General features: G+C 42.3%; 2 protein-coding genes across 2 annotated transcripts; one reads left to right on the top strand and one right to left on the bottom strand.

Moving 5' to 3' along the window:
• Positions 1 to 1,549: 1,549 nt before the first annotated feature.
• Positions 1,550 to 7,194, top strand: tspan13b (tetraspanin 13b; the record flags this gene model as incomplete). The annotated part of the gene is made up of 6 exons (XM_083981462.1): positions 1,550 to 1,612; positions 2,797 to 2,964; positions 4,460 to 4,540; positions 5,553 to 5,666; positions 5,757 to 5,867; positions 6,981 to 7,194. The coding sequence occupies 6 exons, from the start codon at positions 1,550 to 1,552 to the stop codon at positions 7,053 to 7,055; spliced, it is 612 nt and encodes a 203-aa protein (XP_083837588.1). The 3' UTR covers positions 7,056 to 7,194.
• Positions 7,195 to 11,333: 4,139 nt separating this feature from the next.
• agr2 (anterior gradient 2) lies at positions 11,334 to 13,641 on the bottom strand. Its single transcript, XM_083981467.1, has 7 exons — positions 13,523 to 13,641; positions 13,341 to 13,404; positions 13,198 to 13,250; positions 12,951 to 13,027; positions 12,667 to 12,730; positions 11,521 to 11,604; positions 11,334 to 11,431 (listed from the first exon to the last, which is right to left on the bottom strand). Exons 1-7 carry the CDS (start codon positions 13,629 to 13,631, stop codon positions 11,382 to 11,384), a joined length of 501 nt encoding a protein of 166 aa, XP_083837593.1. The 5' UTR covers positions 13,632 to 13,641; the 3' UTR covers positions 11,334 to 11,381.
• Between the last annotated feature and the right edge of the window lie 5,932 nt (positions 13,642 to 19,573).

Raw genomic sequence — 19,573 nt, 5'->3', positions numbered from 1 at the left:
CAGAGAGGACTGCGCTCTCTCCTCAGGTCTGATGATGAATAATGAATGAAGTGCAACATGAGACATCAGCAGCAGACAAACAGCATCTTCCTCTGAACTGGACTGGACTGGTCCGGTCCGGTCCGGGTCAGGTGGACCGGGTCTGACTGATCCGGATTCTCCCTGGAACAACAGGAGGCTTCAGCAGCCAATCAGCAGGCCCGGTCCCCCGGAGCCCCGTCCCTTTATCTCCCCTCTCCTCGGTCCTACATAGAACACCGTGCAGGAGGCAAGTTAAAGTTAAACACCCACTCCAACACCGGGCGTTATTTTCAAAATAAAAGCATGAACCCTAATAATAATGGACCATTACCTGTTCATTAGCCTATAGATGATCACAGATTCAACAGCTCTAGCAGCACAGATGATAATTGGAACTAATTTTGGTATCAGGAAAAAAAACAAAGGGACGTACCCTTTGTTAAAACAACATTTTGAATTTGTCCTTTTTATTTTATGACATATTCATAAAATACTTTCTTTTTTATTAAGCCAATAATAGCAATCTCAAGACTGTTGTTTTGATAAGAATATTAATGTTGTCATAAGATATATATATATGGCCTATATTCAGCCAGACTCCTCACACACATTACACTAGCCTATACATCTACATACATCTACAATAGGCTACATTCCAGCACCATGTCAAATATAACATCAGTTGAGCAGAGTATCTGATTTTAGCTCAGTGTGTGTGTATGGATACTAAATAAACCAATACAACATAGATAAACAAACAAAAAAACAATTGTTTGTTTATCTATGTTGTATTGGTTTATTTAGTATGCTATGTTGCAGATAAATGTATAATACTGGGGTGAAGGCGAGTAAAATGTTTGTTTGTGTGATTTTGAACTTCAGTCATTTATTCAGTCATTATCTTTGCTTGCTTAAATGTTGCAGCTGTGGCTCAAGAGGTACAGCGGGTCGTTCACGAGTGGTTCAATTCCCAGCTCCTCCAGTCTGCATGTCCGAGTGTCCTTGGGCAAGATATTGAACCCACACTTGCCCTGTGTGAATGTTGCTTCCCAAATCCTGTCTGCAAACAGTGCTGTAATGTGTTTATAAAAGGGTGAATGCGACAAAAAAAAAACAGTGTAAAGTGCTTTGAGTGGTCCAAGCGACTAGAAAAGCGCTATATAAGTGCAAGTCCATTTACCATTAACCGAAATTGTAATATTTGGGTCATCTAAGTCTTAGCCTGCATTATAGTAGCCTAACTCCCCCATTCCCTCCCCCCAAATAGACTGCACTGCGGAGGTGACAAACTGCGTGCTTTAATTTTGACAGTCATCCAACTTCCGCCGCACCGCTTGCGTGCGTGTGTTTGACGCATGACGCTGGGCTCAGTCCAGGTTAGACCTGCCTACCGCTGCTGCTGCTGCCGCTGCTGCTGCTGCTGTTACAGCTGCTTAGCGACCGTCTCTTGTACCGGGGGGGTCGTGTCTGTGTGGAGCCGACACCTTTCACCGTCTCTTTGGGCTGAGTGACTTCTCCTCTGAGCAGGATGGGCTGCGCCGGATTCACCTGCTCCAAACACTCGCTATGCGCGCTCAACATCCTCTATGTGGTGAGTATCACCTCTCACCATATGGACAGCTGTTACAGCGGCGCTGCGCTGCGGTGCGCTGCGGTCGTCAGGGATGTCTGTGGGGAGGAGGGAAGGGTGGAGATGCGGGTTGTTGTAGCCAGTCAGGCCTGAAACAAAACAAAAAAATAGCCAGAGGCAGTATGAGGCTGTGTGTGTTTTTTTATTAATGCTGCGTCCTTCTATAGCGCCACGGCGGAGGACGTACGTGTCCGCCTCAGATAGCGCTTATCACCGCTGAATACAGGTGTGTGTGTGTGGCCTCGGCAGGGCCCTCCTCCCCGGGGCCTCACAGGGGCCCTGGGCACCACAGACCCTCCAGTCAGGTTAAAGGAGCACCAACCACTGAGCCTGATGTGCTGCATAGCTACATAATGTTTTCTGTTGATCTGTTGTCTGATGATGTCATAATGATGTCATCACATCCATGGTACACATGCATACAAGAGGAGATATTTTTAATGTATAATCATAATAACTTTATTTATATAGCACCTTTAAAAACACAAGTTTACAAAGTGCTTCACAAAACAATATAGAAGAGACAAGTCACAAATGCCATAAAACCATAAGAGATGGACCGCCACGATAAAGCAACACAGGCAATACAAGAACCCAACAACAGATTGAGACCAGGAGGACTCAAATTAGAGTGCAGGATGCAGTTAAAAATGAATAAAAGGGGGGTATAAGAAGAAATAAAATGAGATACAATAAGATAGGAAAAAGACGGGATAAAAGAGTTAAAACCGAAGACAGTGTAAAGTAAAACAAAGAGCATCTGAGTAAGAAGAAGAATATGAGTCAGTTTCCAGTGTGACTACTGCTTTGTGATGTCACTGAGTTCAGGGGAACTGGTTTAGACACTTTTACACACCGTGCTGTATTATATGTCTGGTGTTGTTCAGCTGCAGCAGGTGAACACACACTCACCTGCTCCTGACTGTCTCACACACGGCTGGTCAATGTCCACACAGCTGTCACAAGACGTCACTGTGTGAAGCTCAGAGTTCATACTGTAACAGGAGATTAGAGTCACAAATAAGGTGATAAGGTGTTTTTAGCTGAGGTTTCATGTGGTAAATGTGCACAACACTACTGCACAACATCTATTACAAATGCTCTGTAGTTCTCTCAGTGTGTTTGTGTGTCTTGTCCTCCTGCAGATGGTCAGTCTGCTGATGATTGGCATCGCAGCGTGGGGGAAATGGTTCGGTCTGGTCTCCAGCTTCCAGGTGGTAGGAGGTGTGATCGGCGTCGGGGTCTTTCTCTTCTTTGTGGCCCTGGCCGGCCTCATCGGGGCCATGAAGCATCACCAGGTCCTGCTCTTCTTCGTATCCTTCAACGTTACTTCTTATTTCCCCCACCCAAAAAAGTGACAGGTGGTTGAAATGCATCAGCATTTAAAGGAAACAAATACATGAATGAAACAGCAGCAAAAAATATTCTTAAAATTCCCTAAAATTTTGATTTTAGCTTTCTAAAGTATGTATACCTGTATTAAATTATTTTTTATGAATATAACCATGAGTCAGGAAGGAATAAAAAATAACCTTAGAATTAAAAAAAATACTCTGAGATGAGTTTTCTTTCCCAGAACAGCTGATCTGAGTCAGTTCAGAAGTTCACTCTGAGTTGAACCACGTGCATGTGGAGGAATATAAAAAGCCATTATCAATGGAGCACTGATCCATGGCAACAGTTAAATAAAGAGCAGTGTGATGTAATGTGTGGCATTAAAGTGCTTTTATTATTAGAGACTGAGCCGGAGAAAAGAGTCAATAAAACCACTTGACCACATTATTTATCAGGCTTTAATTTTCCTAGTGGAGGTTGACTGTTTAACCCATCAGACAGTTTAGTCGTTTATAGATACAGATGTAGTAATTGTGAATTATTGAGTGAGCTTTAAAGGTGCTGGTAGGTATACATTTAAACTTTGTAAAAAGAAAAAAAAAAGTAAAATCTGGTTTCCAGTCTTTATGCTAAACTGGGCTAACCAAATCCACGAACCCAGAGACCTGAGATTAAACTGCTTCCTTAGTCCTGTAGCTTCATAATAGTTGGGAGAGTCCTGATCGTGGCTCCTCATCTTCACTTGCTTGTGTTTTTTTTTTTTTTAACTCCACAGTAATCCAGGATTATTACATCCAGGATTAACAAATCACCCCTGCAGAGGCAGGTCCATTTTAGCTGTGGATCAGATTTTGGTTGCTGATTTATCCTGTGAAAAATTAAATATATATGAATATAAGGATACAAACAGTAAAATTACATGCTGTTACTGTAATGAGGTTTGTGAGCCATACACTGATTTCAATGAATTACTATTAATCTAGTAATAATTAAAATAGTATGCAAAACTCATTCACACCTCAGTTTTGACCTCAGTTTTCTGTATGTTTTCAGTGCAATCAAGTAAAAAAAAATACATGAAAAACATTTTATATCCACTTCACAACATCTTATTATCTCAAATTGGATGATTTGTATTGTGTTTATTGATCACAGTAAATGTAGGCTGACATAATGTTACATTTCTTTAATACCATACCTGCAACCCGCTGCGATCTCTGACCTTATTCACTAACATCTTGAGGGCCGATCACGATGACCTAGATTATATTCATCTGGGTCACGAAGCGAACAGACCTGGACATCCTGACCTGTATCTAACTACACAACACACAAGACACAGTGTTTTGGAAAATCCATTTTCCATTCATGTATGCATGAGCAGCATCGTGTTTCACTCTGCAATCAGCTCAGACCGGGCGCAGGCAGCAGGACTGTGTGTATCTGTTGTCGTTCCTTGACAGCGAAGCTCAGTACATGATCATCCTGTTCATGGTTTTCATCGTGCAGTTCTCCGTGTCCAGCGCCTGTCTGGCCATCAACAAAGAGCAGCAGGTAAGAACTGCACATCCAGTTTAACAGTGACGGCCATCTTGTTGTTGTTTACAATGTGTTGATCACTACAGCGACGGGAAGAAATGTAACTGTGCCTCCACCCTCTGTACAGGTGTGTTTACACCTTTCACCTCACATCACGTGGCCTCTGAATTGTTTATCCTCCTCATGTATCAACATGTGTTGAGTGATGAAGTTAAAAGTCAAATTTGTCCTCAGACATCACATGCAAATAATATTCATGTCAGCCGCCTTAAAGAGGAACTTGCAGGTCAGGATTTACCTTAACTATGCTACATTCATCTTAATTAAACCTTCCACCTGCGTGTCAAAGTTGTTTTTCAGCCAAGAGACGCAATAACTTTGCAAGATCCCTGGTGTCCCAGCTCTCGTCTATACCGCGACACAAACGCGCCCCGTATACCGTAATCTCTTGTTTATGACAGACTAAACAACACTAATATACATGTCGTAACATCGTAAATGATACATAACGTTATCTACCGCTCCATTGATTGATTCCTCGCTGGCTTCATTGTAAACAAATGCACATGGCCGAGAGGAAGGTTAGCAAAACAGCGGAAAAGCGACCAGACTTACATAGTTCCTCGTTAATGTTTTATGGTGTTGTGTCACAGAAGTGCTGTAATGAATTCTGGGTCAAAGGAGATCAATATATCAATAAATAAACAACAACTTGCATGCCTTGCATGTCACATAAACTCTGTGGCTCAAAGGTCATTGAGTGGTTTGATATGATTTGATCCCTATAAAAAACTTGATAACTAGAATATGACTTAAATTACATGAATTTCATTGATTTTTTACCCTTTATTTTAACCACAAAGAGAAAAATGCTTTTAATGAATTCCTTTTTATAATATTTCATAGTAAATTCATACATAACTAGAATTATTGCCAGGTGTTTACATCTGTGGTGGATATTCTTTGCTCTCGGCTGTATGGACCAGTGTGAGAATGCTGTCAAATGTTAATGCATGATGTGCTGCAGGATCATCTGCTGGAGGTTGGCTGGAATAACTCTCCGAGCACTCAGGGGGACGTGGAGAAGAGCATCAACTGCTGTGGCTTCAGACAGGTGGACTACAATGGCACCTGTGACGCCGTGAGTCAGAATCCGTCCGGGATCGTGACAAGTTCCCCTGCTCCTTGTTGCATTTTTAACAATGTATTGTGCCTCTTGTCTTCCCTGCAGGTGTGTTTCCCCAACCACTCCTGTCAGCCTTGTGCAAATAAGATCCAGGAACATGCCGGAAAAGTTTTGCGCTTTGTCGGAGGGATCGGACTCTTTTTCAGCTTCACTGAGGTGAGTCACAACTGCAACACTGCTGAGGGTTCATCAATGGGATCATAACGTATAAGCATTAGTAGTAGCTATTGTCATGAGTAGTATGAGTAACAGACCACCTGTCATTGCAAAGATAATAGAATTGGTACAAACAGCAGAGTAGGAGCAGTAGTAAAAGTAGCTGTAGCATTAACAGTGGTGGAAGTACCACTAGACGCAGTAGCATCAGCAGTAGCAGGATTAGTGGCATTAATATACCAATGGGAATAGAAGCAGTAGCCTACTGCTGCTTTTCCCATTGGTACTTCAACTTAGCAGTAGAAATAGATAGCAACAGTCATAAGTAGTAGCAGTGGTTTTCCGACCTGTGAAGTCGTACCAGTTCGATCTGGTATGAGTTCACGGGTCGGAAGTTATGAGTGGCCGTTTTAGTGACTTTCACAGGTAGAACAGGTCGGAAAAACATGAGTGGGTTGCCTGGAACGCTACAAAGTCGTAAGTCGTGACTTGAAGCTGTAATTTACGGTTTCAAAAGCCTGCCGGGAACGCAGCATTAGCCAAAACGACCGGATCGCTTACTTCTGCTTTAACGAGGCAAAGTGCTTTACACAGTCATAGAAATACAACAGTGGCAACAGGAGGTAGGCTAGAACCTGAGAGCAGGAGGTAACCAGAGGGTTGGCAGTTCAAAAGTGCAGTAGTGGCAGTAGGCTACTAGCAGTAACAGTGATGGCATTAGTAGTAGCAGTAGCAGAATAAGTGGCAGTCATAACAGTAGCAGTAGTTGTTGTTGTTGTTGTAGTAGCCTAAGTAGAATCACTAGAAGTAGAAATAATCATCTTGAGAGCCTGGTACAAAAAAATTCTGTTTGGTCTCTGCAGCTAATTTCCTCCTTTCAAATTCAGGTTTATTTGTCACATATAATACAGAGCGATAGATATAGCTGTCGCCACTGTTATATCTATCGCTCTGATATAATATACAAGTAATTACAGTGAAATTCTAACCTTCAGTCGTTACTAACTAAGGAATAAAATAAGAGAAACATATAACTCAAATTATATTTTAGTCAGGGTTGAAATTGTGTATATTTGAGATCCTCTTCTAACTGTTGCTGTGTCCATCCGTCAGATTCTGGGGGTGTGGCTGACGTATCGCTACAGGAACCAGAAAGACCCTCGGGCGAACCCCAGCGCTTTCCTGTGAGACGGCGCCCACCTGTCCTCCTGAAGCACTTGTCCCACTCTGTCCCCCTCTCCAACTCCAACTCTGTGGACTTTTCTCTGGGCTTTACCTGTAAATACGAGACCGACCTGCGTGTTTCCACTTCCTGCTGCAGCCGTGCTGTTGTTATGTGATGTGTGCGGTTTTTAAGGGCGATGTGTGTTCTGTTTGTGGCACGACACGGGCACACGTGGCCTTCAGCGTGAGACACTGACACACACAGTTAGGACACTAAGCATTGTGGGTGTAAAAATAGAAAAGAGAGAACGTAGTCCACAGCAGTCTGCTGTATATTCCAGAAGTATTTATGCAGTCTGCCTGATTTTGACACTGTACACTGTTTGTTTGTGTGTGTGTTTGTTGTATTTGTTTCAGTCCGACCCACTGAACGCAATAATGTCGACCACTGTGTGAGAGAATGAAGGACACAGGTGATGATGACCTGTAACTGTTTTTACTCTGTATGTGTGTGTGTGTGTGTGTGTGTGTGTGAGTGCGTGTGTGTGTGTTGCACCTGGCTGCGTGTTGTGTTTGTGGCCTTTTGCATGACTCTAAGCTGCTGTATGATGATTCTGTGAGGCACCTGTCCGAGCCTTTGTACTGTAAAACACAATAAAACAACACTACTGGAAGAAAAAGTAAATCTGCTTCTGTCTTCCTTCAAAAAATCATCAGGTGTTCAGGACCAAATGAAAAAAAAAATTCCACAGGTTGTTTTTTTATAACTAACAGCTAAAACAATATCACTGGACAAATCCAGCTGTTTGAAGTAGGGATGCACCGATTATTCGGTAACCGAATATATTCGGCCGAATATTGCAAAAAAAGCAACATTCGGCCTTCGGTGGAATGAGCGCAAAGCAAGGCCGAATATTAAAAAAAAAAAAAAAAAGTCTGATAAATACGCGATCGCGACGATCGAAACGGCAGCTTAAACCCCAGCTTTATTAGTGACACCTACTGCTGGAAAAGCAACAGCAACAAGAGCAGTGGGGGGGAAGCTGCACAGCGACCGCGCGCACCGTTGCTCGCGCTCCAAGAGCCCGGTGCGTCCTGTCTGCAGCGGAGACACGGTCGGCCACTGAGAGGACTGAGTGAGGGGACCGTTCCTGTAAGAACGCGCCTTTTAATGAATCATTTAAAAACCAAACACCCTGAACAGCATCAGAGCCAGTCTATTCTCTGACAGCATGCTGAGTACGAAAGGGAGAGACGGCTGCTGCAGTTAAAACGAAAGCTCCTCGTCCCAGCATGTCGCCCACTCCGTCCGTGGCCGACGTCTTTTAAAACAGTGTTTCCCAACCTTGGGGTCGGGACCCCACGTGAGGTCGCCTGAAATTCAAATGAGGTCGCCTGAAATGTCTAGTAGCCTAATTGATGAATTAAAAAAAATCTGACCAAGAAAGGTTAGGAGCCACTGTTTTAAAAGACACTTGGGTTTTTTTGGAATGTACTTGCATAGATCTTTCAGCACTCACAATGGGCCGATATAAATGAAAAACTTTATATAACTTGTTGTGCTTTTTTGATGAGCAACAGCAACTGGAATATTCAAAAACTGTCAGAATAGTCAATAAACATTTACTTTCTTTGAAAATTAAGTTTAAAAAAATATTTTATTTAAAAACTTTATAACCACTTTCGGTAGTAGCGTTTTGACTTTATTCAGTATTCGGCTTCGGCCAAAAAAATGCCATTCGGTGCACCCCTAGTTTGAAGAGATCCCTAAACCTTAAGAAGTAGTAGGTCATCAACTGAGACTGTTGAGTTTATACTGGCAACTAAGACTCAGCAATAAACCTAGTTTGCATGGTTTTGGCGCTGTGGGAGAACAGGAATCAAACAGCTCCTTCTTGCTGGGAGGAATCAGTGACTGAACAGCTTAGCAACACTATTTAATTAATATACGTGCATAAACAGTTCAGTGAAGAGGTCACAATAGACAGAGGTACGACTGCAGACAACTGTGGACGTAAGAAGATGGCGGAAATGGCGGTTTCAGCCTGTTTGCCCTTCCAAAGAAATCTCTGGCAAATACGTGTCATCTTATCTATTCTTATTCATTTTTCATTTTACTTAACAAAACTTCTGCTGTCTCGTCTTTAGAATTATTGTCTTGTTTTAAATGGGTCTCCTTTTTATTTTTGCAAACAACATGACAGGGAAAACGGCTTCAGAGGTTTTTCATTAAAGTGAGAATAAATAAATTGAATTGCATTGAACAAACAATGTTATTTTACAGTGTACGGCCTTCAAACATCACTTCCCACAGGAGCTGAGTGGACATTAGTGTCCCTCCTCTCCTCCTCCGTCATCACCTCATCGGGCCAGGCTGCATGAACCCACGTGGGTCTCAGGTTTCTTCAGCCTTGTTTGATTCTCCCAGGGAAGAAGATGGCGGCCGAAATCCTGACCCGACCATGGGACAATAGCCTCAACTGAGGGTCAGTGGTAACCCAGCAACAGGAAAACGTTTTCAACACTTGGTGTGTGTGAACCCGCCCATCCAGGATGTCAAACACACAAACACACACACACACACACACACACACACTGATTACACAATGTGCTCCATGAATAGACTCGTGCTTGTGAAGTTATGTTGGTTCATAAAAATCTGATTAATCATGAATCACTTAGGGAATGAAACTGGTTGACAATCATTTACAGAACTGGTCATGTGATGCGATGAACAACAAACTTATTGTGCGCTGCTTGGCATGTTTCCCAGAATGCACTGCATTTGAGAAAACTGGACAAGTGAAGCTTTAGTGCCCTCATCGTGGTCTGGCAGGTTGTTTCCTTCTGTTTTTCACTAGTACCCCTCTCTCTCTCTCTTCTGCAGGAAGTGGTGACTTCACTGCACCACAAGGAAGACCTTAAAATATGTGCAGTGCAGTGTTTATACAGGTGTGAGAGTCAGAGATAAATAAAAATGTCTTTAAAGCTGCAGCTATCAGTGTCAAGACAACATTAGCTCACATCAATTTGCATATCCTCTATGTAAATGAGGCAGCCTACAGGGAATTAGCTGCTCAGAGCTGTATAAAACTCCTCTGTCCTCCACCTACAGACACAGTCAGAGAGCAGCTGGTGAACACAGTGAAGTGTTTAGCATGCTACAGAGCCGGACGTGTCCCTCAGGAGCTGGTGGAGAGAATGAGCTCAGGAAACTGCTTCCGAACAGATAAGATGATATGGTGAGGTAGGCAAGTGGAGTTACAGCTCACTCTGCTGCCCCCACATGGACACGAGGAACATCCCTGAAACCTGTGAGGTCAACAAGTGGATGGTTTCAAACGGCTGAATTTAAATCCACCTTTAGCTTGGCGACAGCTGGATTTGAAGTAAGAGGGCCCAACCACCTTCAAATCTCTGTATCTCGCACTGATGAGTCTTTTATCTCTGTCTTTTATTCCATAACCCAACTCAATGATACCACTTATATGCAGTATAATGTAAATATTCAGTGTACCTCCGACCACTGTTGTTGCTTTATGCCCCATTAAGCTGAAGACTAATGTAAAGGTGAGGTAGAAATTCAAATTATTCAACATCTCATCATGATAAAACTATCGCAAATTAAGACTGTAATTAATAAATGTAATGGTCAGGGAATGTTTTATATAGCATCTATGTTGACTGTGGCACACATACGATGCTGGGATGGTTGTAACATCTTTTAAGCTAGTGCATTCAAAATTGTATGTAGGTTGTTTGTGTTATCTCTGCAACACAAACAAAACGTATGGTTTGTGTGGACAACTCGCATGAATAGACCCATAATAAACATACGTTTTTAGTTTAAAGCGGACCGTGCAATTACAAATACAAATTCAGTGATGAAAAATGTCTAAATATCTACAATTTCTGTGCAGGTTTCCTGGTTTCATAAAAACTCCTGCATGTTCTGTTATTAACTAACTGTAACGACTGTGTAATGATTAGCAAACAACTAACCGACATAATGACTGGAAATCATTTACGGATGTGTGCTGCATGACTGAATTTTCTATTTCCCTGTTGGTAAAATAAGAATAAATAAAAAGGCCGAGGATCCAACCTGAAGGAACAGTTCAATATTTATTTAAAAGACACTGTGGATGAACAGCAATAACAACAAATGTGAGAAAAAAAATGAGGAGAAAACTTTTTTCATGTGTGGGTGTGAAGGGAGGAAGCTTTCCAGTGCGTAGTTTTCTTTATGTAAACTGCAGTGACCGCGCACGTCTAGTTGGTATCCGCGTGGTGTCACTGACTCTGGATCAGGTCTCCGGTCGAGCCTGCGACTGCGTCCCGTCCTCGCGCTCACAGCTCAGACTTCAGGAGCTTCTTCGCCTTCTGCATGTTGGTGACCACTGAGGAAGAGGAAGAGCCGATCAGCCGATGTTTCCTGGACAAAAGTAACTAAACTCACCATGTCTTAGCTTCAGTAGCCTATACTTACAGAGTTTGATGTCACTTGGTTCGTAGGCGTACATGCGGTTGGCATAGCGACCGGTGATGTCAGCCCTCACTGTCATTGTGGGGTCTGTGGGGACAGCAGAGGTCGGAGGTGAGGTCGGAGCTGTCTGTGATCGTGTGACCCTTTCACTGAGTGATACACTGGCTCTAAGCAGGCTGGTTTGTTTACATCAGGGGTGTCAAACGTGTCAAATTACATTGAAGACATGTGAGGCTTAATGTTGTTGGAATTGCACATATTTTTCTCAAGGTTGTTCATAATATGTTTTGTAAAAAGGTAGTTCATTAACTGTAAACATCCTAATAAGGTACTTGTACTTCTTAACACTAAAACAAAGGGAAGAATTAAGAGTTCTTGTTTTTTTTTATAGGTTATTATGTTATTATTTTACTGGTCCGGCCCACTTGAGATCAAATTGCGCTGTATGTAAACTAAAATAACTTTGACACCCCTGGTTTACATGCTAATGTTGCTAACGTTGGTCAGTGGCGATGACCATTATGAAGTAGCCTAGCTTGTTGGCAGCTAGTTTATCATCACAGATATTTGTCTCGGTGTGATCAACCAGTCTGTTTAATGATAAATATCTGTGTTCATTTTCAAATGATTACCAGTAACTTTGTAGATTTTACACACAGAACATGATGATGCTGACTACACCACAGTGTATTGGAAGTAACCTCGACCTTCACTTTTTACAGCTAACATTGTTACTGCCTCAATCATGCACCCAATAATAATGATAATTGAATGATAATAACTTGGATTTCTTCATTATACTTTGTGATATACCCACAGCACTTTACTTTAAGTATTTTAAGTACTTTAGTAGTAGTTATATTGTTTAAATTTGTGAGTAGCCTACTTCCTCCACTGGCTACCTCTGCTACGACAGTGTCGTGGCTTTATTGACTGACACACACCATTAGCATACACTAAAAATACACTGACACTTCACTGGGTTTCCTGGAGGGAAATTAAACAGCAATAAAAACAGAGGTGATGTTGACACAGTAAATACTCACAAACGACTAAACAACCGTCATATCAAAGGTTAAGAAGTCACTTAAAAGATCCCTGGTGCACTGCAGTGCTAACCACTGTAGCCTACCACACGTTATCTCTTACCGACAAAGATGATCCTGGGAACGTACTGTCCATCGGGGGAGAGATGTTTGTCTGTGGTTTCATACTGTAGGAAATAAAATAAAATAATGAAGCTCATAAGTGGTTATTATTATTATTAGAGATATTAAGTTCTCCATGGACACAACAAATCTGAATGACGAGCAATAAACTCCTGGTAAATAAAGGTTGTAATTCTGGTCATGTGCCAATATTATAAGAGAGAAATATTGAAATGTAAATCTTATATTAGGCTTGAAGGAGCTTTAAAGCATCCTGTAACTTACCACAAGATTGAGGACGATGAAGTCCTCATCAAGAATTTTCTGGATCTCGTTGCTTTCAGAGAAAATCTTCCTCAGTGCTGCAGGAGAAACAAGTTATTTTAGTCCTACATCAAAGACCAGGGCCCGGTTCACAACTGTACCAGGATACGAGAGGGTGACGTCACATCTGAGCAAACACACTACTGCTTGCTCTTCGAACAGGTTTGGCTCTTCGATCGCTGCCTGAGTTAAGTCAAATAAAACTCACCCTGGCTGTGTGGGCAGTCCTCCAGGTGGAACAGGACCAACATAGGCTTGTTCCTGAAACACAAAACACCTTCGCTTATAGATCCAGTCATCAGATTCAGTGAAGGGTCAGATAGATTCAGAGTTATAGAACAGTTTCCCTACCTTGACCTGGACCAGTAGAGACCCTCCTCGTACGTCTGAGCCCAGACCAGCTGATCACCCCAACCTGGAGAAGACATGGACACTCACAGCTCAGTGACAGACTCTTGCTTTATCTGCAGTGTTCGTTACAAAGCACCTAACTCTCAAAGTCATAAGGAGAAGTTCGGGTGACCCTCACTGACCTCGGGACAGAGTCTGAGGGATCCTCTTGCCAGTCTTTGGCATGTATTTCCCAAAGGTGGAGGTCACGGCCACCAGGACCAGGAGTAGGGACACCACAGCTTTGATCATCTTCACAGGCTTCCTGCATCGTGAGGATCAGAGCAAAAGGCAAAAAGGGAGCAAAAAATCACTAAACCTGAAATGTGCAAACTGTTTGATGATGAGATTAAAGAAACGTGAACTCAGGGAAACGATGTAGAGCTGCCTGCGACCTCTAGTGGTTCCTACGACAGAGGCTGTTTAACTGATTTAATATGACAACTGGCTATATGTGACACGGTCCACATCTGGACTGTAACCGTGCACCTTAAACCCCGAGCCCGCAGGATACCAAGTTCCTGCATACACTAACAAGTAAAGAGTTGATTCGCAAAACCACAGAACTGTTACTATTAAAGGAAATCACAGAAGTTACATCTGAATCTCAGGTGTAAATGAAGCTTAAGTATTAGTTATATTTTTCTTGTGTTCAGACAATGAAATCAAGAATGGTGTTACCTGCTTGACAGTTTTGACAGTTTCTGAACACAAGAAAAATATAACTAATATATTTGAGAAGACAAAAGGAACTAATCTAATACGGTGAAGCTGAAGTAGCTGAAGTCACATCAAATAACTGAAGACTCTCCTTTACTTTGATTTTTCTTAAGGATCAACTTTCTTTTGTCTTCTTAACCCTTGTGGGTTCCTCCAAAAAGTTTTACCAGTGTAATTAGATTCCAAAAACATTTTCAAAAAAAAGAAACTTTCCATCAGAAATCCAAACCTTTAGCTGTAACACAGCCAAAATTATCAGCAAATCAAAAGAGAAAAATGGAAAAAAGGTCTAAAAAAGGACCGAGAGGCTGATAACTTTAAGATAACTTAAATAATCAGGTTCACTTTTCCTTTTTAGTAGAGAAGATGAAGATTTCAGCAGCCTGTGAGGAGGACGGGCTCTGTGCTCTGTGTCTTACCTGTTCGGGTCTGCTCAGGTGAGAATGTGCAGTTCCAGTATGAGCTGTACCTCCACTCTCACCTGGCCCGTATTTAAGCACCTGTTCCCCCCTCCGCACCTCCGGCCCCGCCCCCTCCTCCTCCTCCCCCTCCTCTTCCTCCTTGCTCCATCTTCTATAAGGATTTTGTTTGCGAACCAAACTCACCTGGAGAAACTGGTCAAATTGGTGTTTGTTTGTTTCTTGTTTGCTCTGTGCGTTTCCCTAAATGTCCAGGTGCGAGATCATTATCATCAACGTTGAATTAGTTATTATCGCACGTTAAAATCTTTCTCTTTTTTTGCGCTCAGTTTTCTGCACATGTTCACATCACAGCGCGGGTTTAATCCTGTAACATGGATCATTTTACAGGCTGGACTGTGATAGAGAAGCATGGGCCGGAGGGGGGGGATCAGGTGTGATACCTGTGATACGGGATGATATTGGCTCTGATCCAAGGACAGGTCAGCATAAAAAGTGAGGAACACGACCGGATCGAGGCTGGATGATGATGATGATGATGATGATTAGTCTCTCTGTGATTGGCTCTCGATCTGAAGTGCAGGTGAAGGCGCCTTTCCTACTAAGTCAACACACTGATTCAAGTCCTAGAGATGGAGAGTAGATGCTGTCTGAGCGACTGAGACGCGGGTTTCACAAGCAGCCGTCAGCACTCAGCGGCCCAGAGGCGGATCCAGAGGTGGGGTGGGTGGAGGGGGGGCTGGAGCAGGTGAAATCCTGTTTTCTCTGGGTTGGACTTTACGTTATGAACACGCCTCTACCGAGTTTACCTTAATGTCTGATCGTTAGCGGATATGAACGAGTCCAGGCTAGGAGGGGTGTGGGTTTTATCTGAAGGCATCTCAACAGTCTCCTCCTGTGTCCTGCAGCAGGGGGGGGGGGGGGGGGGGGTCGGGCTGCATCAATGGGGCTTTGTTCACTTCAGTCCTCAGCCTGGTCGGGACTGAATCAGTCCTTTCACTGCAGCTCCTGCTCCTGAACCAGGCACACTCACACATACTGCTGCCTCTCCTCTTCTTTCCGTCAGCAGACAGATGCTTCTTTTTTATCTTACATTAACTGCACAAGAGTTTAAAAGCTGAATTTGTGCACAGGAAATAATAAAAAGCAAGAAATTGTTGTAATTTTGTACATGCTGCATGTTTATATTAGATGCATGCCTACATTTTTGGTTTTAAATGAAACCTATAACACATTAAGTAAAACCTTTTCTGGTAAAATAAAATAAAATAAAAACTGTGCCACACTTGCTCTTATGTAAAATCACTAAGACTTTTATTGGTCACATACATGGGATCAGGTATGAGGAAGCAATTCCAGCTGGACTATGTGACTTGAAGAAAGAAAGAAAGAAAGAAAGAAAGAAAGAAAGAATTGCTGTCTCCAGCATCAAGAATTAACTTTAAAATCTTCTTGAAGTGTCCACATTTACGCTGGGTGAGCAATTTTCACCAGCTGCTGAAATGGACTTTGAGGTGAATTTGTAATAAATAATGGTGTCTAATTGTAAAGTGTTGTCAGGATGAACATGTACAGCACAGTTAGCTATAATATAGTATGTATAGGGGTGTTACATTATACATGTAGCCTACAGATGAAGAAGGACTTAAACAGAGACAGATACAGGCTGCTGCTGCCGGTTCAGTTCAGTTCAGTTCAGTTCAGTTCAGTTCAGTTCAACAGACAAACTGCTGCCACTCCTGTAGGGCAGTTGCTTAGCTGCATGTACGACTTTCTCAAAGGAAGGAGGTCAAAAAGTGAGGTTGAGATGAGTCAGTATTAATTCACACCTTCCATATCCAATGACGTTACAAAAAAGACAGACAATAATACGAAAAACAATAGACCGATTTCAATACCACATCTGTAACTATAATTGACACTTTGCTCTATTAATGACTTAGGCTACTAATATTAATGCACCTCTATTTGTAGTGACTTCAGCAAAGATTTTTAGCTGTGTTTCCTCAGGATTCGCCACTGCTGCATCTTCCTGGCCAGGAGAAGTCCTTGGAGATGTGGACACCCAGAAACTTACTCCACTCTGAGCCCCTTGGTGTTGAAGACCACTCTGCTGGGTGCTGGACCCTCCCTGTTGCCAGTCAGGAAACAACCATTGTGATGCCGTATGTGGACTTTGTGATGGTATCAGAGCTAAACATCAAGGTGCTTTTTTTATGTTAAAGAGATAGTTCAACATTTTGGCAAATTGGCCCATTGCCTTAATCCCTATAGTCTCAGCAGTAGGTTTGTTACCTTTATTTGTCGGTGCAAGCTATTTTTAGAACGGTTGAACTATCCATTTAACTTTAGTCTTTCTGTTTGCAATAGTTAACCTTCGTGTGGACACCATAGGGGTAACAGTAACAGACCGAGGCACATATAAGGTAAAATGTTCTGATCTTGGCCGTGATGTTTCAAACCAACATCTGATGAAGAGGTCAGTGGACAGACATCGTCATCATCTATTATGTGACTGAAACGTCATTCTTAGTCGACTAAACTCTTTGTCTTTGTCCACTGATAAAAACTGTGAGTTAGTAGGATTTTATTAGGTTATCGGCTCCTGATGATGCAGCTTTATTCCTCTTTTGTTTCTCAGTAATGTATCAATCTTGTGTCTCGTTGCCCTCCCATGACATTTCGATGCAGTGTGTGGTGATGCTGCCTTGTAACCAGGATGTGGGAGCTGCTTAGTGCTGAGGTGTCCTTAACCCTCCATACAAACTTTCACTGCATGTCTTTCTCCGTCACTGTGTTTAGTCACAGCACCATGGTCAATATTTGAACTAAAGGGCAGGGTTAAAGGCCGCTCCTTTTAACACTTCACATTCACCAGCTGCATTCAGCCCTGCCCTGATAACACGGATCTGACACACACACACACACACACACACACACACACACACACACACACACACACACACACACACACACACACACACACACACACACACACACACACACACACACACACACACACACACACACACACACATACGTACATACTACTAGAGTAGGATGTACTGTAACTTCATGGTCTAAAAGTGAAGCACAATGCAGCAGTCAAGATAAAGCTGGAAAATACCAACACACACATTGTGTTGGTATTTTCCATAATTCCACAGCCTTTCCCTAAGCATGTCCCTGCTTCAGCTCTGGATTTAGGCAGTGTTTTCATAAGACAATACCTAGTTTCCAGCATGTGTTTAGATACAATGTGTTTCATCACCAGTCAGTGTATAATGACCTAACTTGTAAATCTTGCAGTAGTTCAGCAGGAATTGTGCTTCAATCACTTTCATCAAGTTTTCTGACGTGGTATGAGCACCGTCCACAGCCTAAAGCAATAGTCTCCAGGCACATACAGTAATATGCACTCTCTGTTATAATGTACCTGAAAGTGTCAATTTTCAGCAGTCTACGGCCTCCATACTAACGGGTTTCATGCCGAAATAGCTCAGTTGGGAGAGCGTTAGACGGAAGATCTAAAGGTCCCTGGTTCTATCCCGGGTTTCTGCAGATAATAGTCTAGTGTTTTCATAAGACAATAAGGTTGTCGGTTTGCATCGGGCCGGTGTGTGGGGACCTTTACTCCTTGTTCTGTGGATACAATGAAGAGTGGGGGAAGCAGGGTTTAGGATTTAGCAAATGCTACCCATCAGGCAGAGCCAAGTGCTTTATCCAGTCTCCAACTCTTCTGCTTAAAAAAAATGTACCTGGTTCGATCCCGGGTTTTGGCAGATAACAGTGTAGTGTTTTCATAAGACAAACACTGTGTGGTTCTCTGTCTGTTATGAACTCCCTGTTCTGAGTGGATACAACAAAGACTCCAGTGGGGGAAGCATGAACTACTGTTTCCTATAATATCCACTCTCTGACTAATGTCCTCACTGAACATTTTACCAAAAGGTTTCCATGTGTGGCACTTCAAATATCTTCTGCTTTAAAAAATCTCACCTAAAAAATTCAATTTTCTCCTCTATGTCTCATCAAATTTTTGTTTTTCTTATTTCTAATGTCATACCAGGCGTGGAAATGTAGTGTAGCAATAGAGACAGCATCCTGTATTGATTTAGTAAGTGACAGTGTGATTTATCCAGTCTCCAACTCTACTGCTTAAAAAATTGACCTGAAAATGTAAATTTTCTCCTCTATGTCTCATGAAACTTTTATTTTTCTTATTTCTAATGTCATACCAGGCATGTGTAGTGTAGAGACAGCATCCTGTACTATCATCAGTTTTTCATTACCAGTATGTGAAATCATGTTTTAGGCAATTCCTGTGTAATTACTGTGTTATGACTGTGTAATAACACATGTTGTGGAGCCTAAGGCCACACGGCCTCAGTGCACTCCAGGGGAGGCTGGGGCCTGTGTGGTTGAAATGAATATAAAATAAAAAATGATAAGACATAGGGGGGCCAGTATTTTTTGGGGGGGACCCAGAATTACTAGCAATGGGCAGGCACGGAAGTCAATGTTTGGCACTGCAAAGCCTCCATGATAACAGCATTTGTGCCGAAATAGCTCAGTTGGGAGAGCGTTAGACCGAAGATCTAAAGGTCCCTGGTTAAATCCTAGGTTTCGGCAGCGAACAGTGTAGTGTTTTCATAATGGTTTCCCTACAATAGATCACTGTTACATGTTAGTCGTTGTTCGGTGGCTACAACAAGACTCCAGTGGTGGAAGCAGGATTTAGCAAATGCTGTTTATAAATCTCAGGCAGAGCCAAGTGCTTTATCCAGTCTCCAACTCTTCTGCTTAAAAAAATCTCACCTAAAAATTTCTATTTTCTCCTCTACGTCTCATGAAACTTTTGTTTTTCTTATGTCATACCAGGTGTACAAATGTAGTGTAGCAATAGAGACAGCATCCTGTATTGATTTAGTAAGTGACAGTGCATTTTATTTTTCAATACAGGTCAAGTATTATTATCAGTTTATTCATTATTTGAAATCATGTTTTAGGCAATTCCTGTGTAATTACTGCGTTATGACTGTGTAATAACGCATA

Source organism: Trachurus trachurus, assembly GCF_905171665.1.
Source record: "Trachurus trachurus genome assembly, chromosome: 11".
NCBI classification, from domain to species: Eukaryota; Metazoa; Chordata; class Actinopteri; order Carangiformes; family Carangidae; genus Trachurus; species Trachurus trachurus.
Note: the sequence above shows the minus strand (reverse complement) of the source record. Positions and strands in the feature narration are given on the sequence as shown.